Here is a 19,127-nt window from a genome sequence, read left to right on the forward strand (position 1 = left end):
TGTCTTTGGGCAAAGATCAGGTGCCCCATGACCTGCAACCAGGCAGATTATGCATACTGGGAAAGACATTATTTAAAGGGCCATCTCCAACCTAGATAGAAAGACCCTTACCAGGTACACTTGACTAGCTCATACGTAGTAAAACTAAAGGAAATTGACTTTTGAATTCTTATTTCCCACTTTAGAAGGGCCCTGCACTGGGCTGGTCTATAGAGAAGACTGCTGACCTCAACTCACTTTAAAACAGTGCTTAAATAAAAGAGAAACTACACCCACACTAGGACAAGAAGACAATGACAGGGGCTTCCCTGGTGGCGCAGTGATTGAGAGAGCCCTCCTGCCGATGCAGGGGACGCGGGTCCGTGCCCCGGTCCGGGAAGATCCCACATGCCGCGGAGTGGCTGGGCCCGTGAGCCATGGCCACTGAGCCTGCGCGTCCAGAGCCTGTGCGAGGCCACGACGGTGAGAGGCCCGCGTACCGCAAAAAAAAAAAAAAAAAAAAAAAAAAAAAAAAAAAAAAAAAAAAGAAGACAATGACATCAGAAGTAGACAGCTATCTTGAGATGCTGGATCTGACTTATATGATTATTTATAGTGTTTTATTGATTTCTATCATGGGCACAAAGCCTAAGTAGGGTTTAAATTTAATTCAATTATTGGCTTTTCAGTCAATAATCTACGACGGATTCTTCCGGGTGTACCTTGGTGGATTTCTTCTCTCCAAGGCTCTGACTGGATGGCCCTTAGAAATTTTATTTTAGAAGAAAGATATGCTAGGACTGTGCCAGCTACCACTGATATCACTAAGTGGGACCCTCTTATTCAGCCAATTAATGACATTTGTTCAGAACCTGACTGTAACTACTCCTTTTCACTAGATATTAAATATATTACTTAGGGCTTCCCTGATGACACAGTGGCTGGGGGTCCGCCTGCCAATGCAGAGGACACGAGTTTGAGCCCTGGTCCGGGAAGATCCCACAGGCCGCGGAGCAGCTAAGCCCACGTGCCACAACTACTGAGCCCACGTGCCACAACTACTGAGGCCCGTGTGCCCAGAGCCTGTGCTCTGCAGCAGGAGAGGCCACCGCAATGAGAAGCCCGTGCACCACAACGAGGAGTGGCCCTTGCTCCTCGCAACTAGAGAAAAGCCCGTGCACAGCAACGAAGACCCAATGTAGCCAAAAATATAATAAAAATAAAATTATTAATTTAAAAAAGAGATAATGGATATAAATTTATATATATATATATATATATATATATATTACTTAGCTCCTACTAGGATCCAATGGATTTATCAAACAATTTTATGGCCTTGGCTCTCCCCAGGTTGGTTAGGAAGATGCACAATTGGTTTTACTCATGTGCAAGGTCACCTACAGGTAGCCTTTGAAACTGTCCCTGCCAATCTGCCTTTAATGTGAACACACTGGGATCAATCAGTCTTCCTTTGGTATGATCGTTGGGTCACAATATTTATTCCTTCACTTGGAATAGAAGATGTCATTATTCACAGAGGCTTTTACAAAATTCACCCAGCAAGCATCAAATGATAGTAACCAAGCCATTAGCTTGCTCAATTCAGAAGTTTCCATGATGAGAAAAGAGGTCCTATAAAATCACTTGACCCTAGATATTTTAACTGCTTCCCAAGAGTCTTCTAATATAACCCATTTTGTGACACATATGAAAACACAAATTTCCACTCTAAATGATCTTCTTCCCAGTTTAGGAGAAATACTAGGAAAAAGGTTTGGTTCGGGGGGGTCCTGCTTTAAGTCTTTACTAATGGCATTCTTACTCCTGTTGGTAATTTTGACTACAGTTTGTGTAACTTATAAAGTGATGGTTTCTTGCATTTCGTGCTATGTATCCCCAACTTCTACTAAAATAATAATATATAAACTGCTTGAAACTATTGATTACATCTATAGTTCTCTATAAAATAATGAACATGCACAATGCACATGCAAAGTAAAATTGACATAAGTCCTATTGGGCAACTTGGAATTCACTGTCAGTCCTTGACAGACATTTTATCACTACAATCCCCCTAGGAGGAAAGAACCAGGCTTTTAGATCTGTCAATGGAGGGACATGACAGACCCAGGGCAGGTAAGCAACCACAGGTGGCATCAAGGGACCAAATATTTGATCACCTAATGCTTTCTATCAAAACATTAATGATCAAAAGAAGGAACTGATGAAATAAAACTATTTTTAAGGCAGGAAAAAAATATTTTAAACATAAAACTTTCTCTCTGCTCATTTGGGCCAATACTCCTTTTTAGTGTGCACTGTGCTTCTACAATTATACATAAACCAGATCTCCTTAAAAGACACACGAATGTCTGCTTGATGGTAAAGAGCAATTCTTCCTGGCACCAGAAAGGTAATTCCTTCGGATATAACATGAGGGATGAGACATAACATGAGGGATGAGGCAGCATTGAACATGGGGGTGTTTTATTTCTTTTCCTTCTCAACTAAAGAGGGTTTTCATTTCCAGCTCAAGTGTATTTTATTTTATTTTATTTATTGCTATTATTTTTTTGCTGCAGCACACAACTTGCAGGATCTTAGTTCCCCAACCAGGGATTGAACACAGCCTGGGCAGTGAAAGTGCCTAGAGTCCTAACCACTGGACCGCCAGGGAATCCCCACATTCCTTTCTTAATCCTTAATCAAGATGACTCACTACTTTCCATGTACAAGCAGATCTGGACTATGTAAACTGTCAATACATCATTTGATATATAACTCTTTGTCTTCAAAATGTATATAACTGTGCATTCTCTTTTATTTATTTTTCTTAAGTACAAACATCCCAGCAACAGCACATGGTGAGCTGTTGCTAAGAGCATAGGTCTTTATTGGAGGGGGGTACAGGCAGGGCATGAGGAAGGTTCCCCCATTCTAAGAGGATGGGAACAGTCCTGGCTGCCTCACAGTGGGTTGTTGGTGGGGGGGGTCTCTGGCCAGGCCACAGTCCACATGGGAAGATGCCAATCAGTCACAAAGTCATGGGAATGCCACACAAGCCTGGCTGTGGGCCCAGGCACTACATAGGAGCCCAAGGAAGGTCCCCTGCACATTCACTGTTAAACTATACAGGATGAGGCTGTACGTGAGTTAATTACAAAAGAGCTATACTTACAAAAATCTGTACACACATTTGAAAAACTCACAAAATTGTCATCTATGTCTCACAAGTTGCTAAATGAAAATAATTTAAAATGGAATAAAATTATACATTTCTTTTCTCAATTCTTTTCAAAAGGATTAATATTTTAAAAGCACATATACTACTTTCCTTAGCAAATTCCACGAAGAGACTGAGCAGCCCAGCCCTCCTTGAGCCCCAGGGGACTTGAGCTATGAATGGGCCTGGCCAGCGGACACTGCCCAGAGTCGGGGAAGGGGGGCTAAGCCCACAGTGCAGAGCAGAATGCTGAAACACAAAAAAGGAGGAAGTTGTCTCTGGCTACAACTCTGGCATTAAATAAAAGAGGCAAACAGGATGGAAACATGCAGCCCTGCCAGCCAGGTTGGGGCAGAGTAGGGGAACAGGCAGCCTTGAAGCCCGGCTCCAAGAGAGGTGGGAACCAGGCCTGGGCACATACCTTGATGGGAGAAAGTTGTGTTTCAGCCAGTTGGGTGTGCCTACTGGGCCTAGCAGGGAGAGTATGCATGAAAGAAACAGGGAAGGGCAGGTGGGCCACCTTGGCCACAGCCAGCTCATCCAGTAACTAAAGTGGATGTAGTACAAAAGTTGCAACCAAGTACTATGGACATGCTACCTGCTTGCCTTAAGGGTCATGAGGCAATGTTGGGTCAAAGGCAGGACCTTGTCCTTGTCCTAGGTGCCTGGGTCCTCAGCCACAGAAAGAGCCCCAAGTTTTCCCAATGTGTGTGGATCAGGGGAGACAGACACTCTCCCCTTACATGTTAGCCAAGAGCTCCTGTGTCCAGGTATCAAGGCTCAGAGTTTGTGCTTCTCTTTGTAGTCTGTGTCCCCTGTTGGCACCAGCAGGCTGAGAATGGACAGAGGAATATCTGGGCCTCTCACCCCATGGCAGAGCACCCAGCCTGAGCTCCACCTCAAAATATCACAACAGCCCTTCCACACTGAAAAGGTGTCCAAGAAAACCCACAGGTGGCCTGCTGAATAGGATGTGATGCACTGTTCCATGGGGCAGAGGGGCATGGGTGGTGATGATCCTAGGGGGGCTCCGTGGCCCTCAGGGGTGCACCAGGCCTGGGAGGGCCATAAATGATCACCGAGGCAATGTGGTTGTTCTGCATGACCTCAAAGATCATCCACTGAAGACCAAAGCAGAATGTGGAGCCAAATGGGTTGGTGTTGTCTGGGGAGGAGGACCTGTGCAGGGCAACAGGCTTCTCCACAGGATGGCCCAGAAGCTCTTGGATGTTGCCCCCCTTGCTGTAGGTCATGTATGTTTCTGTCTGACCATCTGTGTTTTCTCTCTTTACAGTTAGTGGGATCTTGAACTCACAGTGGTGATAAATGTTAAAATTATAATGTCCAGGGTAATTGGCGTGTAGGACAAAGTTCTTCACTTTGAGTGTATTCGCGTCAAAGAGGATGTCCACTCCAAGAGTGAAGTAGTTTAAAAAGTAGTCATTGCACTTGGATGGAACTTGCTTATCAGGAGAAGGAGAATGAATCTTCATTTTGTCTTCTGACTTGTAGAAGACCTTGTGTGGAGAGCTAAGCATGCTAAGAACATCTTGGCAGGAATTGCCAAAATACACTAAGAATTCAAATACCCACATCTTGGCATCTGCTAATACACTGGGTCTGCAACCTGTGGCAAGTAGGAGAAGTCATAAACCTGAGGATCCAGTTCCATCTCAAAGAACACCTATACTCTCAACACACACATTGCCCAGGAAACAGCTCAGGGGCATCATGGGAACCTTGGTATCCTGTAGGCTGTTTCCACTGTAGATGTACGTTCGTTTCACAATTGCTTCGTGGGTTGTCTGGAGAGAAGCCAGACCATGGGCAAAACTGGGTTCGTACTTGGGAGCCTCGATCCATGAATCTAGCTGAAAAGAGAAAGACAGTCCTCTGAAGTTGAGGTGGAAGAGCTTCTCAGTGGAGTTGTACACTCCAGGATGGGTTGCATTGAAAGACTGGTCTATCTGCTCAATGGCGGGAGCTATGGCTTGAGAATTGAAATGCACACCACAGTATTTTAACTTTACTTTAGTCAAGTCATATATTTCGATTACCTTAAGTCTCTGATAGTTTGATCCCATCCTGAGCCAGGTTAAAGATGAGGTGATGGCTTAGAGGAGACCAGTGCAAATTCCCATTGCTCCTTTCCCAGAGAACGCTGAGGCACCACTTCCACATCCAGCATTGGTTTGGTTCGCTGAACCGGCGGCCTCCCTGCAGCAGCTCAGACAGACCGGAGCTCACCTGACCGGCAGCAGCAGCCTCGGGCCGTCCTGTGCATTAACTTCTAATGGGTAGAAAAGTCCTCAGAGCTTTCTGAAACACTGTCTGCCAGGCTATAATCCTCAGGTTGGCTCAAATAAAATTCTCGATTTCTTTCTTAGATTGACTATTAATCAAATTTTTCGTGGACAATATAATGTCCAGAATAGACAAATCTATAGAGACAGAAGATTAGTGGGTTGTGGCCAGGGGTGGAATGGGGAATAGGAAGTGACTTCTAATTGGTAAGGGTTTCATTTTTTCGGGGGTGAAAATGTTCTAACATTGATTATAGAGATGGTTGCACATCTCTGTGATTACACTAAAAAAAACACTGAACTGTACATTCTATCTTTATACATTTTTTTCCTTTTATTTTATTTTTTTTTCTTTTTGGCTGCCAGCTTGGGGGATTTCAATTCCTCAACCAGAGGTTGAACCCAGGCTGTGGTAGTGAAAGCCCGGAATCCCAACCATTACGCAACCAGGGAACTCCCAAACTGTACATTTTAAATGGAAGAAATGTATGTTTTGTGAATTACATCCCAAAAAGTTGTTTAAAAATACCACTATTAACATTTGTCTTATTCATCCCCAAAAAACTAATATTTGATATCTTTGAATAAAATCCCAAGAATGTGCACCAGATTCTAAAGACAATTCTAAAAATGGTTATCCAAAAGTATCGAAGTCTAAAGGAACTAGTCCAAAGAAAACACCACATTTTGGGGCATGTACATTTCCCAATGTTTAAAAACTTTTACATAACTTATAAAATGCAATACAAAATACATAATGAGTATACTGAAGTACATTTCAGGGCCCTAATTTTTCTGCTTCCCTGGAAGAGGGCTGAAATTTGTATATATTCTGAGTCAGTTGGTTTTAGAATTCTTGGGACCTATTTGCATTAAATAACTATTTCTTAAATATTTTCCAGTATACATTGAATATACCAAGGAAATTCAAATATAAAGAAAAATTCTGCTAAGATCTAGAAATACATTCCAGGCTCTCAAAAATTTGGTTAACACCAAGAAGACAAACTTTTTTTAAACATCTTTATTGAAGTATAATTGCTTAACAATGGTGTGTTACTTTCTGCTTTATAATAAAGTGAATCAGCTATACATATACATATATCCCCATATCTCTTCCCTCTTGCTTCTCCCTCCCTCCCGCCCTCCCTATCCCACCCCTCTAGGTGGTCACAAAGCACCGAGCTGATCTCCCTGTGCTGTGCGGCTGCTTCCCACTAGCTATCGGTTTTACATTTGGTAGTGTATATATGAAGAAAACAAATTCTTAATGAAACTTTTAGTTTTTTGGCCGCGCTGTGTGGCTTGCAGGTTTTTTTTCCCTGATCAGCGATGGAATCCAAGCCCCCTGCAGTAGAAGGGCCGAGTCCTGCCACTGCACCTCCAAGGAAGTCCCTTGAAACTCTTTTAAGTTAAAAAAAAAATTTTTATGAGATTTTTTTTCCGTACAGAAAAAGCAGGAATATCCATTCAACTGTATCGGAATGAGAGAAAATAAGTCATTTCTTATATGAAAAGTAACAGATTATATGGACTCTCAATAAACTTTTATTTTTAAATAAATAAACAAATTTTCCGGGAAAAAAAAGTTTGCTTGTACGTAATCCTAAAGCATTTCAACAACGCCAATTCTCGTCAGCGCCGCTGGTGTAGTGGTATCATGCAAGATTCCCATTCTTGCGACCCGGGTTCGATTCCCGGGCGGCGCATCTGGCTTTTTGTCCTTGCCTTAAGTAATTTTTATAATCTTTCTTCTTATGGAAACACAATTTTTCCTCCATGAAGATTTATATTTCACTGTAAATTACTGTTGACACATTCGAATCTGGAGGTGGAATTCAAAAACGTTTACTCAAGTCACGAACTAGTTAACCTTTACGCCTGCGCAGTCTGAGACATCCCGAGCGTCGCTGGAAGAGCGGCTGCGCAACGAGTGAATATAAGGACTGAGGTGCAGCCTGGCGGCCAGGAGGTTGAAAGTGCAAGATTCTTCTGCGCCTGCGCGGCCCGGGTCACTTCGCTGGCTGCTCCAAGGCTCCCGGCTCGCCGCCATCTTGTGTTGGGGCTTCATTGTTCGCGCTGGGCCGGGTGGTTTAGTGTAATTGCCGCCGAAGCAGGGGGCGGAGTAACCTCCGGTCGGCCGAGAAACCCCGCTATTTCACAGACATAGCAGCTCAAAAGATTTGTGAGGTAGTAAAGGGTAGAGAGCTGGACCCGGAGGCGCCGCCGCGACAGCAGCAGCCATGGAGGATGAAATGCCTAAGACTCTGTGAGTCTGGGGCAGCGATGAGGGGGGCGGGATGGTGTTGGTCCCGGAGCGAAGCTTCGACTCTGCGCCGCTCCCCAGCCTATTGTTCTCCGCGGACGCCGCGATATCGTGGTTCCTCTCCTTAGCGCTCACCGGGATGCCTAGGGACCGAGACCCGGGCTGTGAGGGGACGAGATGGACGGAGACGGGGCTCAGCCCTCTAAATTAGTCCCTACACCGTAACTACCCCACAGCGTGGCGTTTGGCCTCGTCCCGGGCCCTCTGTGGTCTTAGGCGTGGAGAAAAGATTTTCATTCAAACCTGTTTTTAGAACTCGGCTAGCCTTTTTGTTCTACGCTTTTCTTCTCTCCCCCATCCCCCTCCCCCGATTCTCGATTAACCTCTTGATTTTTACAGTCGTCTCCCTTTCATTTTACTTTGATTTTCTCTAGAAACTCTTACTTTCATTGTCTTTCGTTGATAAGAATTTTTGTCTTGAAAATGCTTATACTGATTTTCAGGGACTTAAACTTTATTCTCGCAGTTGCCAACTGGAAAAAAGCCAAATGTTTTTTCTTGAACTTCTCTGTTGGCTTTCCTTCTGTGGCACCCCCTCCCCCGATCAAAAAGCCCCAAATAGGACCCCTTAAGGATTTTGAAACTGCTTTTTAAAAATGGAACTCTCCCCCGGAGGTATATATCAACTGAGGGGAAGTGGATATAATGCATTTTTATCGTCGCTTGCTACTTTTCTGATTGACATGTCGGTGAAGGAGCGGAGAGTTTTTAATGAAGCAACAATTGATAAATACCTTAACATATTTAGTCACCTCTGAGAATTTTTAGACTTAGTGTTAAGTGATCTTAGTTTGGGATCTTTTCTTTGTCGTGTTGCTCTCCCCGCCCCCTCTCCTTTGTTTTTTTCGAAATATTATCCTCTGAGGTGATCCTGCCTTTGTTGCTTTTCTCGAAAAGAAGAAAAAGCCCGATGAGTTTTTGTCGTAGTTTTTTTGTTTTTATTCTTAGAATACTGGCAGTTTGAGAACTCAAGGCAATAAAAATACACTCAGGTTTCTTTTTGCAACTCTCTGGATATCACAGTTATGAAGTACAACATAATCAATTATTTTTTTCGCCACCAAAATAGTTTCCGTTTTGTAATCTATATGAGAAATATAGTCACACTTGTTTTCTTAATGAATAGGTAAACTTTTTTGATAGTCTATCTCATAATCTGTTACATTATGAGTCTTTTTAATAGGATGCAACAATTAGCGCATGACTTTTGTCTTTTGAAAGGCTGTATCTGTAGATAAATACTCCCTAAAAAATCATTAGCCCCATAGAGTTTATGGAAACCTTTTTTCCCCTCTTGCCTGTTCGCTAGAAGTATGATAGCCAGCAGCATATTGGATTAAGAACTGCTCATCTTTTATAATATCTTTAAGATTCTTATTTTGAAATTTTTAATTTCAGAAACTGCCAAAAATAATCTGAGAACTTAACCTTTTTGGTATGTTGATTTGGGAATATCAAATAATGAAGACAACTTAAGCTTTCCCAGGACAGTCTACAAAAGCAAGCAGTACTAGCTTGGGGACAGGGGACCAACCATTGAAGGAGAATTAATGAAGTTTTATTTATTTATTTATTTTAATTAATTAATTATTATTTATTTATTGAATACTTATCGTTTGCTGTGTGTTCTCTGTTAAGTGCTTTATGAGCTTGTGTAATCCTCATCAGAATTCTGCAGTAAATGGGTCCATTTTACAGCTGAAGAAAAGCTAAGCTTAGAATTAGAGTAACTCATCCCAAGTCATATACCCTTTTGTTTATCATCCTGCAACTCTTCTGTCCTCAACTCTTGACAGTTACATTTATGACAAATTTTGCCTTGTATGCTTTACTAGAACACCCCATCCAAGAATCTTTTCCCCAAAGTCCATGCTTTAACATTTCCTATTATCCCCTCCCTCGCTTCTGCCTTTCTCAACCAAAACTCCCATTCTTCTAGTCAGACTAGTCTTGATTAAATATGAGTAGGTGCCCATCCCTAATTTTTCCCAGCAGTTTTTTATTTTTAATATAAAATGTTTGTTTGAATAACCTTGGGAGTCAGAGGCTTTTAATATGTTCTTAGCAATGTCTGTTCCATGGTAAGTGATCAATAAATTTGTTTTAAAAAACTGGTACAGTTTCAAGCAGTGAATCAAGATTTTACTCATTCTTGAGGGTAAGATAGAGTCTGAATTTCAGTATGGCCTGTGTACCTGAATGGCTCAGAGGAAGTGCCTTTGCCACAAATGAGTGTTCAGCAGTGCCTTGTTAGAGACTGCCAGTATTCAATTTCTTGTCAGCAGTACTCTGGAAATGTACAGTTGACCCTTGGACAATGCAAGGGTTAGCTCCAGCCCTCGAGCAGTCAAAAATCCATGTATAACTTCTACAGTCAGACCTCTGCTTCTGTGGATTCAACCAACCGTGGATCATGTAGTATATATTTAGTGAAAAAATTCCATGTGTGTAAGTGTATCCACGCAGTTCAAACCCATGTTGTTCAAGGGTCAACCGTATTGTGAGAAGTGGTTTGATTCTGGAAATGTTTTGAAAACAGAGCTATGGGAATTGCCAGTGGTTTGGATGTTGAATGTGAGAGTGAAGTCAGCAATAACTTTAATTTGCAAACGCATAATTATCAGCCGTCTAGAATGTTAGTTTGTTGTAAAATATAACTAAAAACAAGAACTGTCCTGAGAGCATGGATGTCTTATTAGTAAGTCTTCTGGGCATAGCGTTAGATACTTTTGTTCAGACTGGTTTATATACAGTTGGCCCTCTGTATCCACTGAAGTGGAACCCTCAGATATGGTGGGCCATTTGTAAGAAACCTGAGCATCCATGGGTTTTGGTAACCATGGGAGGGGGCAGGTCCAGGAACCAATCCCCTGGGAGTACCAAGAGATGGCTGGCTGCATATGGTCTGATCTCCAAGTGAAGGAGGTGCTAGCTGTTAAAATAAGAGGGTTTCAGCTATCACGCAACAGAGTGTCCTTCGTGAAGAGTAGACAGTTGTTAAATAATAGTAAGGTTATTATGCTGGTATATAGTATTTGTATTATTTGCAACAAGCATTTACTGTTATACATAATTTCTTTTTTTAAATTGAATATAGTTGATGTACAATATTATATAAGTTACAGGTTACAGTATAGTGATTCATAATTCTTAAAGGTTATACTCCATTTATAGTTATTTTATAAAATATTGACTATTCCCTGTGACATATAATACACTCTTGTCATAATTTCATAATTAGTAGGAGACCATACACCTTTTCCCCCTGAACTAGAGTGACTCAGGCAAAATGGGTTAATTCCCTAGCAAATTGCAAATGTTCAAAAGTAACTCTGAGGGGGCTTCCCTGGTGGCGCAGTGGTTGAGAGTCCCCCTGCCGATGCAGGAGACACGTTTTCGTGCCCCGGTCCGGGAAGATCCCACATGAAGCGGAGCGGCTAGGCCCGTGAGCCATGGCCGCTGAGCATGTGCGTCCGGAGCCTGTGCTCCGCAACGGGAGAGGCCACAACAGTGAGAGGCCCGCGTACCGCAAAAAAAAAAAAAATGTTTTGGATTCTAATGTTATAACTGTTTGAACTTAATATCAGCTTTAAAAATATATATGAAATTGACAAGAAATCCTATCCCAGAACTGTCAAGTTTTCACTAGCATTGATGACTTTTTCCATTGAATTTTCTCAGGAAGGTTTTTTTTTTTTTTTTTAGATTTTTAAAAATTTTTTATTTTTACTGTACACGGGATCTTTGTTGTAGCATGTAGATTTCTTAGTTGCGGATGCATGTGGGATCTAGTTCCTCGACCAGGGATTGAACCTGGGGCGCCTGCATTGGAAGCATGCAGTCTTACCCACTGGACCACCAAGGAAGTCCCTTAGGAAGCTTTTTATTTTGAAAAATTTTAAACCTATGGAAAAGTAGCAAAAATAGTACGTTGTAGACTTAGATAACTTTCATGTGGCTTTACCAATTGCTAATAGTTAGCCAAATTTGCTGAACCGTTTGAGAAGACATCATGACACTTAGGGGCTAAATACGTCTAAGAATAGGGGCATTCTCTTATGTAACGGAAATATAATTTTCATATTAAGGAGACTACATTGAGTCAGCATTGTTAACTAATACACAGTTTATACTCATATTTTATCCAGTTGCCCAAGGAGGATGTTTACTTTCCAGTTCTGCACAAGATTGGTACATGATCTCAGAGGTGATATAATAAATATCAACATAGGAGATACTTCAGTCTATGCTGTTAACAAAAAGTTCATGGAACACATAGAAAGGGATATTTTAACGTTCTTGAATAAAAAGCATCTTGAAAAATTAAAACTACATAAATGTAAGAAATTTACATTTTTGTTTAGTAGTCCAGTTGACATTGTGACAGGGAATCTTGGCTTACAACTGCTCCAGTATCAATTTTTGTATCACTCAGAAAGTATCAATTTTTGTATCACTCAGAATTTTCTTAAATGCAAGCTGCCAAAAAATTCAGGCATAAAAGGAATTTGTTTAAAAAGATATTGGACACTCGCAGAATTTGCAGGATGGTTATGGAACCTGGCTTAGAAAATGTTCAGGAAAGAGAGACAAGTAACTGTCAGGCCTACAGTCCTAATCAAGCCACAGACCATCCCAGAAAGGATACTACTGCCATACCTACTGAGGACCTGATACTACAGCTTCCACTTTCACTGGGTATGGGACTCTGCAGCTATTTGCCACCAAAGTGGATTCTCTTCAGTCTCTGCTTCTTTCACCCCTGTCTTTGTCTTCTGTGTTCAGGACTGGTATCTGTAATTGAGCTAGCCCAGATCCCATGCAAGGGAGACTGTATAACCATATTTAGCCTTTTCATCTTCTGAAGAGGGGTCAGCCTTTGCCACAGGGTGAGGATTTCTCTAAAAACAGGAAGAGATTTGGCAGCCTAAAAGAAAAAAAGTCTGTTACACAGGTAACTTAAATCCATGCTGTTAAGAGGAAATCCTTTCACTTCAGAAACAGAATAGTATGTGACAGAGTATGGGACAACTAAAGAAACATTTTTATTAAAATGGGGATGAACTACAAGTATATATGTTACTTGTAGTTTATTGTAATGGTGTCGAAGGTTGAGAGCAAGTTGTTGTGTAACTTCTTCTGAAGAGACTTTCTCTAAACAGGTGTGTGTAGGGTTAATTGATAAAGCCTCCTGGAACATATAGTATACAGCAGGCCACATTAAATAAAGAAGGATAAAGGCAATACAGACCTTAGTGCTTTTTAAAGTATCTTTTATTATTATTATTATTAGCTATCTTCAAACTATGTAATTCACTTAGAAAATATTTCTGAAAAAATCTTAAAGTTTTGCAAAGAGTAAATGATAGACTCTGGGTTCGCTAAATACTGTTCAGCTTGTCACTAGATTATCTACCTTTAGCAAAGCAGATGTTAGAATTAAATTTTCAGAAGAGCCATTTTTTTCATTTAGACATATGCAATCCTTAGGATTTCTTATAGGCACAAGAGTTGGGTAAGAATAGATACAGAAGAGTTGCAGAGATAGTACAGAGTTCTCGTTTGACCTTCACCCAGCTTCTCTTTTTTTTTTTTTTTTTTTTGCGGTACGCGGGCCTCTCACTGTTGTGGCCTCTCCCGTTGCGGAGCACAGGCTCCGGACGCGTAGGCCTAGCGGCCATGGCTCACGGGCTTAGTTGCTCCGCGGCATGTGGGATCTTCCCGGACCAGGGCACGAACCCGTGTCCCCTGCATCGGCAGGCGGATTCTCAACCACTGCGCCACCAGGGAAGCCCTACCCAGCTTCTCTTAATGCTAACATCTTATTTATATAACCATGATATAGTTATCACAACTAAGAAATTAACATTGGTACAGTACTGTTAACTACAAACTTTATTACCATTTCCCCATGCCACTAATGTCCTTTTTCTATTCCAGGATCTAATCCAAGATACCACATTGTGTTCAGTTGTCATGTCTCTTTCCTGTAATATGTAAGGAGATATCTTTCATTACTGTGGCACTTTTGAAGCGTACTGTTTCTCCACTGTACAGTGACTACTGTTTTTCTCGACATACTGTCAGTTAGAATTGAGTCACGAAGAGTAGCCGACCCTCAAGGAGAGGGAAATTAAGCTTCACTTCAGAGAGGGAGGTGTATCAAAGAATTCTTGCCAGTAACGATTATTACTAAGGTGTTTTAATGGTGATTTCTCTCATTTCTTCTACATTTATTAATTAGAATTCTGTAAGAAAAAGCTATTGCCCCCCCTCACCCTAATCTAGAATTCAGTCAAGGATTATTCATTGTATTAGGTTGTCAGTGTCTTTTAAGTCCCTCTTAATTAAAAACAGTCTTCCCCTCTTTTTACTTTTTTTTAGGACAATAATCTTTTGAAGATAATCAAATAAGTCGCCTTATATAATATCCCACTTCTGGATTTGTGTAATTGTTTTATATGCCCAATATCCTGTAAACTTAGATCTAAATTTAAGGTTAGCTAGATTCAATTAGATCTTTCTGATTTGAATACTTCATAGATGATATTATATAGTTCATATTGTATACACAATGTCTCATTGTTTATCCATAAAATGATTTAAAGTTTGAACACTGGGTCACAGTGGCCAAAAGCTCTCACTTTTAAGGTGGGTTTTCCCTTTGCAGTTGTTAAGTGATCTATGTGATAACTTAGGAACCCTGCAAATATCCATTTTCTTACCAACCTTTCACCTAATAGTTTTATATCCATTAATGGTTCATGCCTGAGTCAATTTTTCAGTCAGGCTTACACGTTGCTAATTTAATGCTCTCTGTCTACATTTATTGACTAGCATTTTTCTATAAAGGAATTGTTCATTGTTCCTTAAAACTCCGCACTTCTCCCTTTGCCATTTTAACCTATACCTGTGCCTTCACAGTAAGCATTCAATATTCTGTTGAATGGGTAAATGGAAGGAAGGAATTGAATCCACACTTTCTGGCATGTATAGATGTTTATTTTTCTAAGGAGAGGGGCAATACCTTTCATCACATTCCCTGAAGGATTCTTAGCAGAAGAATGAGAAACTACAGTTGTTGGGAGACAACATTCTCTGATTTCAGAAGTAATAAACCTCTAACATGTCTGGAGGTAATCTCATTTTAAAATCCCATTTTGAAAATTTATTTATAAACCTTTAAATAAGGATCATCCCCCTTCCCCCAGAAAAAAGTAAGAATCATCCCAGACATGTGGTCTTATAATACATTATTTATACTAATTAAGTTTGTTAGTCACCACTTCATATTATCTGTTAAAAGTCTCTCCTAGACTCTTTCTACTCCCTTTCTACTATCACTGATCAGTGGAAGGTTTCCCATTGAAAGGTTTCCAATTCTTTTGTGAGCATGTTCAACACCTGATAAGTGATTTATCCACGATTTTTCAAAAATATGTTTACTGTGTAAGCTGAAGTATACCTAAATTGGACAGTTTTAGGGAAATCATGTGAATTAAAAATTGAAGAAAATTTAATGTTCTCAGTAATACTGTAGAAGTAGAAATAATTGCAAAGCTTTCCAGGATTGTATAAAATGTTCTATATATTTAATGATTCATTTGAGAGATTTTAAGCATATCTTCCTAAGGTAAGCCTAGAAACTTAGAAACAAGCAACAGGTTTTATTTGTACAAGCTTGAATAAAAACACAGACACACTAGCTTCCCCTCTACTAACAGTGTCTCATTAATATATTTGCAAGTAATAGATCTTCCATATGTTTTGAAAGAGATTTTGAAGTTTTCACAAACTTTTAAGAAGTTCCCAAATAGTAGATCCCAAAGATCTACCTATTCCCCATATTCACTCTCCAGTAATCAACTTTAGGAACTGATGCAAAAGAAGCAAATTTAAAATGATGAATTGTTTTTCTTTGTGTTTCAGATATGTCGGTAACCTTTCCCGAGATGTGACAGAAGCTTTAATTCTCCAGCTCTTTAGCCAGATTGGACCTTGTAAAAACTGCAAAATGATTATGGATGTAAGGGTATTTTACTTAGTTAACTTTCTTTTTTTCCTTTTCTTTGAGATTGTCCATGATACATTATTTAAATTCATTACTTCCAGGAACTCTTAAATTGGTTTATACAGTGTAAATTCATAGGAGTTTTAGTAAATTTGTAATGATCCGTTTTGGCCGTGAAGTTTGTTTTAGTAAGTAAAGAAAGAAGAGAATGGTACTAATCATGTCTAAAGCAGATGACAACTATATGTGAGCTCTTGTTTTAAAGTGTATTGAGACATCAGAATTGTTTGTGTTATATGTGGTATCAGTTGATTGGCTAAACTAGAAATTCAGTTATTACAATTAAAATGGAAAATTGGGTTAAAAAAATAATAGACTTTGATACTGTGAAAGTGTTTTTAACTTAATTTTAAAGGTCATTATTTAAGTTTTTCTTGTATTGTGGCAGTGCCCATCCCAGACCTTAATGTATAGAAAAAACATAGAATTCACTCATCTAATTGGTATTAATGCTGAGTCATAATGTGTGTTAAAAGGCACCTTAAAATTCTTTTGATGAGAAAAACAGTGCTAAAGAGAAATCTTTTATCCCTGGTCTCGCCTACCTTTAAACTTTTGGTTTTCTTTTCTCCAGGAAAGAAAATCATATATGTGTCTGTATCTACTACTTTCTCTTCTATTGTAGTTCAATTTAACTTTTTTTTACTTGGTATTTTCAAAAATAATTATTTAGCCAGTAGGCTTTGGTTTGTTGTCTCGGATTTTAAAATGTCAGACCTTTTTCCTGGGATTTCCCCGGTGGTCCAGTGGTTAAGACGCTGCCTTCCAATGCCGGTTCGATCCCTGGTCAGGGAATTAACATCTCATCTGGCGTGGGGTGCAGCCAAAAACTTTCTCCTAATGTGGTAGGGTCACCTACATATAGTATAGATGGATTCAACAGATGTTTTTTGTCATTTACACTCTTCTAAAGTGTTTTCTTATCACATTTAATATCTGTATGCCTTTGGATAAAGAAGAAAATATTTCTGTACCCTTAGAGAAAGATAAGAGGGAGAGATAGGGGACTATGATGGAGAATTTAAAGCCAATCTTTCATCTGGGGCTCCTTCCTTATCTTAGTGATAGCATTTATGGAATGCCTACTGCCTGTTATTTTAATGCTGATGCCTTATCACAAATGCTCAATAGAAACATTACAAAGCGGATGTTATTCCTTTATTATTATTATTTATTTTATTTTATTTATTTACTTTTGGCTGCTTTGGTTCTTTGTTGCTGTGCGCGGCTTTCTCTAGTTGAGGCAAGTGGGGGCTACTCTTCATTGCAGTGTGCAGGCTTCTCATTGCGGTGACTTTTCTTGTTGCGGAGCATGGGGTCTAGGCACACGGGCTTCAGTAGTTGTGGCTCACGGGCTCTAGAGCCACAGGCTCAGTAGTTGTGGCGCACAGGCTTAGTTGCTCCGTGGCATGTGGGATCTTCCCGGACCAAGGCTCGAACCCATGTCCCCTGCATTGGCAGGCAGATTCTTAACCACTGCACCACCAGGGAAGCCCTTCCTGTTTAATATATACAGAAATGGGGCAAAGCAAGGATGTAAACCCAGATTGATCTATTCTCTCCATAGGTCTGTAGGCTGCTATTCTCTCTGTGTCTGGGTCTTTCTAGATATTTGCCTATTAAAGATCACTAGGCAAAATGTTAATGACTGCTGGACCTACAGAAAAGGCTAGCTAGGTTACCTCTGCCACTTTGTATAAATTTTGGATTTTGGTCACTCAAAGGCTTAGATTAACTATTCCTTGTCCTCCTCCTTATCATTATTTTATTATTATTAAAGTCTAAGTTCCAGTCTATTCACACTGATGCACTGATGTTCATATTTAGGAATTTTATACTCCCTAGAGTATAAAGGCTGATAATGTATATGCTTAGAATTTTTTTAAATCTAAAAAGTAGGTTTTTTGTTTTTTTTTTTCCTGGGTACAAATTAAGTAAAATGAACATTCTTATTTATTTGATTGTCTTACTCTTAGGTGTAAGCCACTTTTCTAACCACATTCTGATAACTGTCAACATTGATCTTGGTAATAGAATTCCCATTAAATATAGCATTAGTTTGATTATACAGTTTTAAAAACATTTTTATATTCTCTAATGTTTTTAAAATAAAATAATGGATAGTTTCAATGTCATCAATTTTGTGGTTGCCTCCTTGCTCTAAAATTCTTTAAAATCATTGCCAGTGACTTTTTGTAACTGTTAATTGTGCTTGAAACAAAATGGCATATTTCTTTCTTCTGTTTTCATTCTAGTCTTTTGAATTAGTTTCTTATTTTAACAGTTCTGCTTAGGAGATTATGGAAAGAATTAAAAAGTCATTTGGTATTTTGTACTGATAGGTGTAAAATATTGGGTGTTTTTTCTGCTTCTTTAATTTATAAGAAAACATCCAGGCTTCACCTGTCATCAGACCTCAACTACTTGGAACACCAGTAGAAAAGAGGAGAGAGGTTTTTTGTCCTTTTATGGCCGCACCGCGGCTTGTGGGATCTTAGTTCCCTGACCAGGGATTGAACCTGTGCCCCCTGCAGTGGAAGCGTGGAGTCCTAACCATTGGACTGCCCCAGGGAATTCCTGAGAATTTTTATTTTTAAAGGATTTCTAAGCAGGCAAAAATTTTGATGTCAGAAAGTCCACATTCTAAAACCTATTCTAGGGCTTCCCTGGTGGCGCAGTGGTTGAGAGTCCGCCTGCCGATGCAGGGGACACGGGTTCGTGCCCCGATCTGGGAAGATCCCACGTGCCGCGGAGCGGCTGGGCCGTGAGCTGTGGCCGCCGAGCCTGCGCGTCCAGAGCCTGTTCTCCGCAACGGGAGAGGCCGCAGCAATGAGAGGCCTGCGTACCGCAAAAAAATAAATAAATAAATAAAATAAAATAAATAAAATAAAATAAAACCTATTCTAAAACTTTACTTACCAGAGAACCTCTTCAGTTTTCAGAGCCTGTTTACTTACATTTTAGTAACAGGTTTAAGAAGGTTAATTAGAACACTTAGTCATTAATAAAAGATTAAATTAGATATAGTAGTATAGTATAAGCTGTTGAAGAAGATGGCTTTCTATAAAAAATAGTTCATTTTTTAGTGTTTACTGCCTTATCGAAACATTTACTTGCAGAAAAGACCCTTCGTTCTCCATGGCCTGATACTGAGATGTACAAAACTTTGTATAGTTTTAAGGTATTGGGAGTATAAAACTTAAAATTGGCTTTTGTGTTTCT

General features: G+C 40.0%; 1 protein-coding gene, 1 non-coding gene and 1 pseudogene across 9 annotated transcripts in view; 2 read left to right on the top strand and 1 right to left on the bottom strand.

Moving 5' to 3' along the window:
- Nucleotides 1-4,224: 4,224 nt before the first annotated feature.
- LOC131765856 (phagosome assembly factor 1 pseudogene) lies at nt 4,225-5,393 on the bottom strand (annotated as a pseudogene).
- Nucleotides 5,394-7,146: 1,753 nt separating this feature from the next.
- TRNAG-CCC (transfer RNA glycine (anticodon CCC)) lies at nt 7,147-7,217 on the top strand. The gene has a single exon. It is a non-coding gene; the product is annotated as a tRNA-Gly (tRNA).
- Nucleotides 7,218-7,434: 217 nt separating this feature from the next.
- The window catches only part of TIA1 (TIA1 cytotoxic granule associated RNA binding protein), a 30,755-nt gene continuing 19,062 nt past the window's right edge, over nt 7,435-19,127 (top strand). For all 8 annotated transcript variants that reach the window (XR_010835508.1, XR_010835506.1, XR_010835507.1 and 5 more), the window contains exons 1-2: nt 7,435-7,777; nt 15,764-15,860. Coding sequence is in view for 5 of the 8 variants with exons in the window: in XM_059079817.2 (XP_058935800.1) it covers nt 7,752-7,777; nt 15,764-15,860 (123 nt within the window). In the remaining 3 variants the exon portion in view is untranslated. The remainder of the gene's footprint in view (nt 7,778-15,763; nt 15,861-19,127) is intronic.

The sequence above is a fragment of the Kogia breviceps genome, chromosome 11 (assembly GCF_026419965.1).
Source record: "Kogia breviceps isolate mKogBre1 chromosome 11, mKogBre1 haplotype 1, whole genome shotgun sequence".
Taxonomy (NCBI): domain Eukaryota; kingdom Metazoa; phylum Chordata; class Mammalia; order Artiodactyla; family Physeteridae; genus Kogia; species Kogia breviceps.